Here is a 12,026-nt window from a genome sequence, read left to right on the forward strand (position 1 = left end):
CACCATAAACGACAACATTCGCCTGAGGATCTGGATCAGGAGTGAAACGACACCAACACGCCGTAGCTATATGCCCTTTCTTGTTGCAAATCTGACACCGAGGGCTTGAGTTGGACCGCCCCCGGCCACGGCCACCGCGCCCCCTGCCACGGCCGCCACCACCTCGGTTTTGCGGACTGCCACCGCGGCCGCCGTGAACATCCACGGCTTACGGCCAAGGCCGCCGGTGCGCCGAGAGACGCACCGTCGTCCGATCAGATCCACTCCTGTGAAACAAGAAAATCCGCAACCTCTGGGAGGGAAACATGCGCACCACGAGCTAGGGTTGCCACCAACGGTCGGAACTCCGGGCGTAAACCGCGAAACACATATAAATTCTAATCATCCAACTCAACATGACGACCGACGAGAGCCAATTCATCAATCAACATCTGGGCACGACAAAGGTAATCAAATATTGAGGAATCACCTTGACGGAGCCCGTGAAGTTCGCCGAGTAGTCAAAGTGCATGACAGCGAGTAGACGAACCTAGGGTTTGTTTGATTACCTGCCAAAGCTGCCGAGAGGTGCCCTTGCCGACGGAGAAACGAAGATTCTCCTCGGACAAAGAGGAGATGAGCATGGAGAGGATGGCCTTGTCTTGCCGACGCCAAGCGAGCTGCCGGGCGGGGAGATCGGAAACCGCCGCTAGGGCGCTGTCCGCGGTCGACGTTAGGGCCGGCGATGCCGTCGGAAAGGGTGTTGTACCATCAACAAACCCTAGATGCCCTTGGCCTTCAAGAAACGGATGCATCTGAGTTCGCCAGAATAGATAATTTCAGGAGGTCAACTTTAAAGAAACGAAGTGATGAGCCGATGACAGACTACCACTCGCAAGCATCGTAGGAATCTCGGTAACAGTCCGTTCAGAAGAACCAACAACAGAGCCGTCATTAACACCGACGTTTTCCATCAGAGAAAACCTAGCTGATACTAGATGAGAATATATTTTCTGTGTATTGATCAAAAGCAGTGAATACAAAGTATATAAAGATACGAAATAGAGATATAGTCTAATACTACTACTATAATAGAGATCTAGTCTAATACTACTAGTAGAGTCCTAATAGTGATAAGTATAAATCAAAGTTCATAAAAAAACAATTACTGAAGAGGTACTGCGGGAAGTGAATCGTACATAATATTAATTATGTTAGTTTTGCTAATTAAAAATTGCATTCTAGCATCTATACATGTATCTTAAGGATGGATTAATTAATATTTTTGGTAAAACAAGAAGAATCTGCCCCATAATTTTCAATTTATTTGTCATAAATATTAATTCCTTTTAGAAATTATAATTATGGATTGACGGATTGATTATTATATCCGTGGATGAAAATATTATTAAGAGTTGTTTACCTCAAGCAATGGATCATGAGCAACTAAATACAGCGGTAGTGTGGAAGTAACCTATCAAAGTGAGGGGGGCTTCTTGTGCGCAGTAAGTAAAGGTCTAGCCTCTATAGTTCAGTTGAGTTACCATGATTTACATCCTCCCAAATGCTCTGCCCGGCCGGAGTGTGGGAGGCCCTTGGGGTTGAGGATTCAACCTTTTTGGGAAGAATGAGCAACTAAATATACATATTTATGGCGTGTTTTTTAACGGGTTTGCATACCAGGAATGAGAATCAAAATTATAGTTTTTTGTTTTGTTGACAACATTTTGAAACACACTTATGTGATTTGATTACCCCTTTAGTTAAAAACCACATTTTCTAATTAAAAACGGGTATCATTCCATCTTATCCCTCCTCATCTGTCACCTCCGGATATGTTGCTTCCTAACTACATCCTTTAGATTTTTGTTTTAATTTTTTGTTCATATTGGTGCTTTGGATGTGATTATATGATGATTAATTGTACGTCTTGATATTTGTTTTTGTATTTTTAAAACCTTTATTTCCATTATAAGCTCGTACATAACAAAACATCAATATCGGTAACCATTCAAATTCCACCCTACTACCAAACATGCAAAATACTTTCCCAAAACCAATTACCATTACAAAGTATTTGGTTCTCATTCCGATTTCGATTTCCATGTTTGAACCAAACACACCTTCAGTTTTCTATTTTCCACCTATATTTTCTTTAATGATTTAGATTGACATTCATTGGAAAACTATGATAGGTATGAATCAAAGTTCATCAAAAAAATTACTGAAGAGGTATTGCGTGAAGTGAATCGTACATCTATGAATGTTGCAAAGTATCCTGTTGGAATTGAATCTCGTGTCAGAGATATACTTCATTTATTGCAAACTCAAAAACATGATGATATCAAGATGTTTGGAATTTTTGGCATGGATGGTGTAGGAAAAACAACCCTTGCTAAAGCCATTTACAACTTGAGTTTTCAAAGATTTGAAGGTTGCTGCTTTATTGCAAACATTAGATCACAAGTTTCCGAGGGGCACAATGGTTTAGTTCGTTTGCAAGAGAGACTTCTTTCCAAAACACTCAATACAGAGAAAATTAAAATTGATAATGTTGATGAAGGAATAAATTTGATCAAAGAAAGACTGCGATCAAAAAGGGTTCTAGTTATTCTTGATGACATAGACCATACTAGTCAACTAGAATCATTAGCAGGACAACGAAATTGGTTTGGTTTAGGTAGCATAATTATAATTACAACTAGAGATGCTCATTTGCTTAGTGATCTTGGAGCACAAGAGAAATACATGGTCAAAACGTTAAGCTATGATGAATCTTTGCAACTCTTGAGTTGGCATGCTTTTGGTGTTTCTATACCATTAGTGGAGTATATTGAACTATCGGAAAGGATAGCAAATTATACTGGTGGACTTCCACTAGCACTTACAATTATAGGTTCTCATTTGCGTGGCAAATCAGTGCAAGAATGGAGTGATGATGTTGAGAAATTAAGAGCGGTACCTCATGATGACGTTCAAAAAATTCTTAAAAAAAGTTATGATTCACTTGATAATGATACTCAAAATATCTTTCTTGATATTGCTTATTTTTTTATTGGGAATAAGAAAAATGACACTTCCATGATATTGGAAGCTTGTGGTTTTTATGCTAAAAGTGGAATAAGAGTTTTGATTGAAAGATGTTTGTTGACAACAAATGGAGGTGGAAAGTTTGAAAGGATTCAAATGCATGATTTAGTGCGAGATATGGGAATAGAAATTGTTCGAAAGGAATCTCCACGAGAGCCGGGCAAACAAAGTAGATTGGTTGACCCAAAGGATGTCTTTGATGTTCTTCACGGGAACAAGGTAAAGCATTTCCTTTGTATTTGAGTTATTCTAGTTAATTCATTTGTTTTCTATATTTAAATTTATTAAAATCAAAGATTTCAAAATATCTAAAATCTAAAATATTGTTATATATATAAATGTTTTTTTATAGGGCACCGAAGCAATTGAAGGGATGATTGTAGATTCTAACATGTTAAAGGATGTGCCTTTGAATACTCAAGTATTCAAAAGGATGGTAAGGTTACGAATACTCATATTGAATGGTATATGTCTCAACGGATCTTTTAAATATTTATCAAATGAGCTTAGGTTTTTTAGATTACACAATTGCCATTTGAGTTGCATACCATCTAATTTTCGCTGTGAGAAACTTGTTAAGTTAGACATGGAAGGTAGCAATATTGAAGAATTCCAATGCAATATGGAGGTTAGTATGTTTAATGTTTCTTTCATCATTGCATATTTCTTAATTAAGAATTTTGACTAGAAAAATATAAATTGATTAAACATTTTTCTACTTTTTTTCAACAGCATTTTGGATGCTTGATGATCTTAAAGTTTGATTCTTGTAAACAACTTAAGAAAACGCCAGACTTCACTGGAGCACATAGCCTTCAAAAAGTATCGTTTCACGGGTGTTCAAATTTGGTCAAGGTACACCCATCAATTGGAAGTTTGGAGAGCCTTGTTATGTTAAATTTTATGTATTGCAAGAAACTCAAGGTTCTTCCGAGTAGCATTTGCAACTTAAAATCACTTGAAGTTTTATGTTTATATGAATGCGAAAAACTGGGGGAGCTTCCAACTGACTTGGGAAAAATAGAGCAATTAAGAGAGTTATCTGTTGATGGAACTGCCATCTCACATATATCATTTTCTTTTGGATGTTTGAGCAATCTAAAGACACTGAGTCTGGGGAAAATCAAGAGTTTGGCTATGCTTACAAACATGGAGAGTCTTTCATCCTTAGAAATACTTGACATAAGCAATTGCAAAAGTTTGGTTGAGCTTCCAAACATGGAGAGTCTTTCATCCTTAGTAGAGCTTGACATAAGCAATTGCGAAAGTTTGGTTGTGCTTCCAAACATGGAGAGTCTTTCATCCTTAGTAAAGCTTAACATAAGCAATTGCAAAAGTTTGGTTGTGCTTCCAAACATAGAGAATCTTTCATCCTTAGTAAAGCTTGACATAAGCAATTGCAAAAGTTTGGTTGTGCTTCCAAACATGGAGAGTCTTTCTTCCTTAGTAGAGCTTGACATAAGCAATTGCATAAGTTTGGTTGTACTTCCAAACATGGAGAGTCTTTCATCCTTAGTAAAGCTTGACATAAGCAATTGCATAGGTTTGGCTGAGCTTCCAAACATGGAGCGTCTTTCATCCTTAGTAGAGCTTGACATAAGCAACTGCATAAGTTTGGTTATGCTTCCAAACATGGAGAGTCTTTCAACCTTAATAAAGCTTGACATAAGCAATTGCAAAAGTTTGGTTGTGCTTCCAAACATGGAGAGTTTTTCATCCTTAGTAGAGCTTGACATAAGCAATTGCATAAGTTTGGTTGTGCTTCCAAACATGGACAGTCTATCATCCTTAGTAAAGCTTGACATAAGCAATTGCATAAGTTTGGCTAAGCTTCCAAATATGGAGAGTCTTTCATCCTTAGTAGAGCTTGACATAAGCAATTGCATAAGTTTGGTTGTGCTTCCAAACATGGAGGGTCTTTCATCCTTAGTAAAGCTTGACATAAGCAATTGCAAAAGATTGGTTGTGCTTCCAAACATGGAGAATCTTTTATCCTTAGTAAAGCTTGACATAAGCCATTGCACAAGTTTGGTTGAGCTTCCGAACATGGAGAGTCTTTCATCCTTAGTAGAGCTTGACATAAGCAATTGCATAAGTTTGGTTGTGCTTCCAAACATGGACAGTCTATCATCCTTAATAAAGCTTGACATAAGCAATTGCATAAGTTTGGCTAAGCTTCCAAATATGGAGAGTCTTTCATCCTTAGTAGAGCTTGACATAAGCAATTGCATAAGTTTAGTTGTGCATCCAAACATGGAGGGTCTTTCATCCTTAGTAAAGCTTGACATAAGCAATTGCAAAAGTTTGGTTGTGCTTCCAAACATGGAGAGTCTTTCATCCTTAGTAAAGCTTGACATAAGCCATTGCACAAGTTTGGTTGAGCTTCCGAACATGGAGAGTCTTTCATCCTTAGTAGAGCTTGACATAAGCAATTGCAATGCCTTGAGTATACCTGACAACTATTTGCATGAAGATCTTCCAATTGCTCCTAGGAGTTTGTCCTCCTCGTTGAAAGAAATAGATTTAATGGGAAGATATTACCTTCAAAGTTTGCCATTAAGCCTTTGCCATCATTCCAATTTGAAGATTCTCTGCTTGGATGATCTGCAGAATCTTAGATCACTTCCACACCTTCCTCCTAATTTGGAGATACTCTCTGCAAAGAATTGTATCTCATTAGAAAAAATCGAAAATCTATCAAACTTGAAAAGACTCTATCGGCTAGATATTCAGAACTGTAAAAGTTTGGTTGAGCTTTCAGACTTGCAGAGTCTAGAATACTTAAATTGTCTTGGGATAGCAAATTGCATTGGTTTGAGGATTCCTTCAATTGAAAAGTGGTTCAAGGTTAGTTATATATGTTCCCCTCATCTCGATCTAATAATTTGGTATTTTTATATTATAGTAGGTAGGTAGTAATAACTAATTGTTTTATTGTATGTATGTATTCCATAATATGTAGGCACGTTCTAAAGGTGACCGTGTCGAAATTTGGTTTCATGTGGGCATGGGGTCTGTAGTCTGCTGTTTTCCTATACCTTTGGGGAATGAAAAGTTTGAAATCCTGCACAGTGTGATTGATCCCTGTAGTGAAATTGATGATTGCAATGGAATTCGTTTTAGTGCAAGAATCAAAAGCAGTGGTGCTTGGACTATAAAGGAACACAAATACATTAACATCGAACCCAAATTCAGTTTGATTATTTTTGAGGTTCCCACAGTGATGGGAGAAGTATTGGAGGTGTGTGCAGAACTCCAGGCTCATGTGAACATCATATTTTGTCTATTTGAAATACATAGAAATAGAGAAGGCGAAGTGCGTTTCTTTCCATCCACAAGGGGATCCATTCCTGCCTGATTTTATAAAGGATGCATGTTAGAGTAGCAGCAGATCAGAGTTACGTTGTACGTGTTTAGCGGCAACCATCTTCAGCTTTTGCTGCAAATGAAAACAAAAAAGGATTGTAAGTACATCCTTCCTTCACACTTGACACCTTGCTAGCTCTTTGACATCTGATCTATATCTTTTAATTTGTTGTTTATTTAATGGCATTTTAATATTTATTATTATTTATAATTTATATATAATTATATATAATTGAACCCACTGTAGTATTTGGATTATCACATTTTTATATTTTATTTATTTTCATTAAATTGTCATTAACTGATTAAAAATATGATTTAACCTTATTTTTATGCTTAAAGTGTAGTGATCAATCATTTATTTGCTTTATTTGTGTGGATATATAAGTACCATTTAACTTGCTCAACACAATTAGGAGTGATTTTTATACCATTTGGATGGTACATTTATGGAGTCAATTGGAGGATGGAAACAAATTAAAAGGGAGATCAAGAATTGAACCAAAAAGCCTCAAGTAAGACCTGTACGTACGGAATGTGAAGAGTCGCACATAAGAAGTACATGAGTCATCCAGTTTGGTGAAAGTCAAGGAACAAATTAAAGCAAGGTGGACCTCTCTGTACAGGGTAAAAGGATTGATTTTTGAGGTCTCAACAATGATCGGAGGTGTCCGTATAGTATGCCACACAGAACATGTTGCATTTGCGAGTTAAGTTTTTCCTTTAAGTATTTTAATTGGGTTATGATGTGTAGCTAGTATAGCTTAATGTTATGAAATTGGAGGGTACAAAACGATTTAATTTAGCAATGTTGTGAATACATGCAGGAAGAATCAACAATTAAGTGAGTTTTAAAGAATTCACTTTGATTTGAGGTCCCAAGAATAATTGGAGAAGTATTAAAGATGCATGTATGCAGAATTCAATCCTACAGATCAGAGTTATATAGATACACAGAAACAAAGATGGGGAAGTGCGTTTGTTTCCATCTACAGTGGAAGCTAAGTATGGAAGATCAGATCACGAACAGTGTAGGTAAACACATGCGTAAAAAGTGTAGATAAACACACCACAATGAAATAAAAATAAACACCAAAAAATACACAACATATTCAAAAAAATATAACTCACCACACCCTAATGGTGTATTTCTGAACACTGTATGATGTTTTTACTCACACATAATGGTGTGTTTTTTGTGATGCGTACCTAATTTGTGTGTGTTTTTGTGGTGCATTTTCCTAACATTGATGGTATATATTTATTGAACTATTGGTGACGCCGCACCGCTACACCTAAGGACATCGCCGCATTTGAACCTTACTCTATATATATATATATACATACATATATATATATATATATATATATATATATATATATATATATATATATATATATATATATATATATGTTAGATATACAATAGTCTAACTATAATAAACATAGTATACGAGAAACCTGACCTCGTATGATAGCGGAAGCGTAGTCGTGTTGATCTCCGGCCATAGTTGATGTTCCTGTTATGTTGCCTCTTAACGATAGACCGTTAGCCATGTATTGCCTCAGACCTCACTCAGAACCCTAGATGGTGTATTGGTATCTACTGAGCAGTCTGAGTACCGTAACTGAATGTGCTATCTAATCCATAATCCTGTATCCCATCAATCCAGGTTATATTAGGCACAGAGTTTGGTTGACTAACAACTACTAGTTATTAAGTCCAACCAGACCACTTAATAAGCCTAGTCAACTTGCACCACTTAATTAAGGCCCTAATATATAATATATAATATATATTATTAGGGAAAATCTTACATTCTCCCACTTGGTGCAAGTACTAGCACAACCTTCATCAAAGAACAAAACACAAGAATTATAGTGACATGTCCTCTATTTAATCAGAGTAATATCCACTATGGTCACATGCATTTTAATTCTCCAACTTAGGTCCTTTATGAACAAACCCTATGTTTATTCTCGGTACCTTAAGGGATGTTTCTCAAAATACATTATGTGCACAACTGAAGGAGAAAACACATCCAAATTGTACAAAAGAGTACACTGTATGATCTCTAAAAGTTTATAAGCATGCCTTAAGTAGAGATCTCTTAATGTTAGCATAATGCTAACTGTATTCCATGACTTCTTTATAAGTTAACTTTAAGTACTATCTCTAACAGCTAAGAGCTTGGAGTTGACACGTCTGTCACTCACACTCATCAAAAATAGCCAAAAGATAGTCAAGTCACAGAAGCATTCCAATAACTTAGACAATAAACAAAGGTCTAAGCCCATAAATTTAGAATCTTAATCATACACCATAACTTCCCAAATAACTTCAATGTCCATTTTAAATGAACTGAACATAATCAGTCTTACTTTTATGTCCCACAAAATTGTTTTGAGCCTTACAACCGAAATGACCCAGGATCAATTTTGAAGAAACTAAAGACTCTATTAATCACCGAAGAATTTATTAAATTACAGTGCACCACAAGTTAAATGCTTTTGTTCTAATAAATTCCTTAATATTGTTGCAACATTTTCATAAATATGTTGTACAACCAAATGTTCAATAATTTGAACTTATGAATTTATATGAACAAATACAAGATTAATACTTGTAGAATATTTTGGACTTATTGTTTGACATACAATCAAATTTAGGATGTATGAAGCCAATTAAATCCATAAACTCTAGTGGAGCATCTTAATGATCTTTTTTCTAAATGATCACTCCCACTGATTAAAATAATTTTCAGCGAAATTAATAAAGTGAACTTAATAATATACATTCATAATTGATTTATTGACCACCAACTAACAAATGAAGACATAATTCCCCACCATTAGTTGGACATACTAAATAATCAATTTTTGGTTCCAATTAAAGTCCAACTAAATAATGAAGATATAATTCCCCACCATAGTTGGACATACTAAAATAAAAATACACCTTCCAAAACCAAGTTAGAATTTGGCTCAAAAGATACATTTTATTAGTAATGGAATCCAAAAGATGTATGTCAAATCACGTAACTTACTACAGTTAGTCCGAAGAACCGAGCAAGATTCGTGGATTAATTAATAGAAGTGACTAAATTTTGGGAAGTGACTGAATACATGTTTTGCCTATGCAAATCATGAAACTTAGAATTATAATTGAACTGGATTTATAACTCTAAGAAATTGTGATAAAATTATCATCTAATGGGTGGTGGGATTTATTGACATAAAATTTGCCTTTGGGCTAAAGTTTTAATTCTATTAAATCCAATTAAGAAACCCTTATGATAATATTTTTCACAATTACTAAAGAGCCAGAAGAATCTAGTGACATAAAACTTGCCTGTGGGCTAAAGTTTTACTCAATTAGATCCAATTGAAAAATGTTATTTATGATGAAAGCATTATCAAATGAGTTGAAGAATCAAATGACATAAAACTTGCCTGTAGGCTAAAGTTTTAGTCAATAAGATTCATTGCTATCATTATGATAAAAAACTTAAGAGATCATGTTCCTTTTCTTAATCCCTGTGGGCAAATTAAGAAATATGATCTAAAGTTTACATCATAAAATTAAACTTCATGATAGAATTGGAAATTATTTACAAATAACCATAAAGTAAATAAATCAATTTATTTCTATCATCACTGATAAAACTACTAAACTACATTCCGATACATAATTGCCTGTGGGCTAAATTATGACCGTAGTCCAGTATTTCATCTTGATTAATTATACAAATATAACGAAATTGCCTGTGGGCTAAATTTCATTATATCACATACAATTAATCACAAATGATATGTCCAAAACTTTATGTGATCAAAATAAACCGCTTAATATATAATTTTAACAGATTAAGGATGCTGTGGCTACTTCCAAACCAAATTAAAATTATAAGATCACTAGACAATTATCAAATTCTTGCCTAAACTTTATGTGATTAAAACTTAATAATCTTAGGTAGCTGAATATGCTGTAGCATTTCCTTAATTAACCAAGATTGAAAACTCAAGATATTTCAGTAAATTAAAGATGCTTTGGCTATTCTTTAATAAACCGAAATAAAATCACATTGGCAATGAATACTTAAAAATTTGACAAACAGATTATACCAAATTGTGATGGGAAAATCTGAATATACTCCGAGGAAATGTGGTTAGAGACTAAGTCTCACTGAAAACCAATTCCTTAAATAGAGTATCAATTTAAGGAGACTAGTGGCACACGATGTTCTTAAGTCATGGCCATTAAAACTAGTATGTCTCCCCGATTCATATATACTTAATGTATAACTGTTTAGGAGTATGAACCTAAAACTGTAGGGTATACACCAGAAAACTGTAAGGTTCACCTATGATTAAAGCTTAAATGGTGAACTAAAAGTAGCGGACTAAACGTGCTTAAATTCAGGCACTATCGCGACTAAAGTTTATGCGTAAGTCCAACTTAAATAGGAACTAATATAATTCCATCTCAAAGTATGCATTGCTAAAGGCATAATAAAATTGCATAATTTAAAAACATAATATTATGCGGTGGACAAATATGCATAAAATTAAGCATTAAACTCATATATTCCAAATAAATTGCATAACTTAAAGCAATTTACAATATGAGATTTCAAAGTATAAACTCAATATTCAAACACCGATGAGTCCAAACCAAAAGAGAACCAACATTTTGAATAATAATGTACTGAATATATACTTTAATTTTTTTTTAAACTGTATACCCATGGTAAAATGTTTTAATGCATGAAGATCAAATTTATGAGAAATAACTGAATTTACAAATTCAAACAATATCAAACCAAAAGGATATGCTATCATTTGTAAAGCAAAATCTCACAAACCCTAATTGCATAATTAAACTTAATATTATGCACTTAATGTGATCGAATGCATAAAACAATCTAAGGAGTATGAACCAACTAAAGAATATGAATTTAAACAAAATATTCATTTATTCATACTTAACCAAATATGGACAGTCATAATTCAAAGAACTAAATGAATTATGGAATTAATGGCAAAAGTCAAATGCCTAGAAAATATGTTTTTCCAACATTACTAAATTGATTCAAAATCACTCTCCATAACTCAGTTAATAATAATATTATTATTATTAATGGCAAAATTGCAAATAACCAAAATAGCAATAAATAGCCATAATAATATTATCACATTAAGTAGGAGACTAAATATGAAAAAACAATGGTTAAAACCGCTAACATTTATAAACATTTTCGGATAAAATTTTAAAAACTTGATAAAATTTGAAATCCGAAAAACATTAATGTCAAGAAAATTATTTTATGTACTGGAATATTGTCACATAAATTTATTTGGAAACAGTTCAAAGTGCATAACTGAATACCATAACAATATTAATGTCATCATTAATTAATTATTAATAGCAATAAGTAACATTATAATCACTATTAACATTAATAATAATGACAAATCAAAGTATGGTAATGCACCTTTTAATGTTTCCATTTTCCTAAAGATAAAATATGCGACTAGTCTAAATTAGCGGTTAACTGTAACTGTAGCACTAATTATCAATAATAACTGTA

The 12,026-nt window shown here is 34.1% G+C and overlaps 2 protein-coding genes across 2 annotated transcripts in view; both read left to right on the plus strand.

Moving 5' to 3' along the window:
- LOC109146698 (TMV resistance protein N-like) overlaps nt 1-12,026 on the plus strand; it is a 126,436-nt gene that overhangs the window by 3,577 nt on the left and 110,833 nt on the right. The window lies entirely within an intron of this gene.
- The window catches only part of LOC109146775 (disease resistance protein TAO1-like), a 41,604-nt gene continuing 34,650 nt past the window's right edge, over nt 5,073-12,026 (plus strand). The window contains exons 1-2 of the mRNA XM_019294422.1: nt 5,073-5,916; nt 6,032-6,533. Of these exons, the coding sequence (XP_019149967.1) occupies nt 5,116-5,916; nt 6,032-6,427 (1,197 nt within the window). The 5' untranslated portion in view covers nt 5,073-5,115 and the 3' untranslated portion in view covers nt 6,428-6,533. The remainder of the gene's footprint in view (nt 5,917-6,031; nt 6,534-12,026) is intronic.

The sequence above is a fragment of the Ipomoea nil genome, unplaced genomic scaffold (genome assembly GCF_001879475.1).
Source record: "Ipomoea nil cultivar Tokyo-kokei standard unplaced genomic scaffold, Asagao_1.1 scaffold1936, whole genome shotgun sequence".
NCBI lineage: Eukaryota > Viridiplantae > Streptophyta > Magnoliopsida > Solanales > Convolvulaceae > Ipomoea > Ipomoea nil.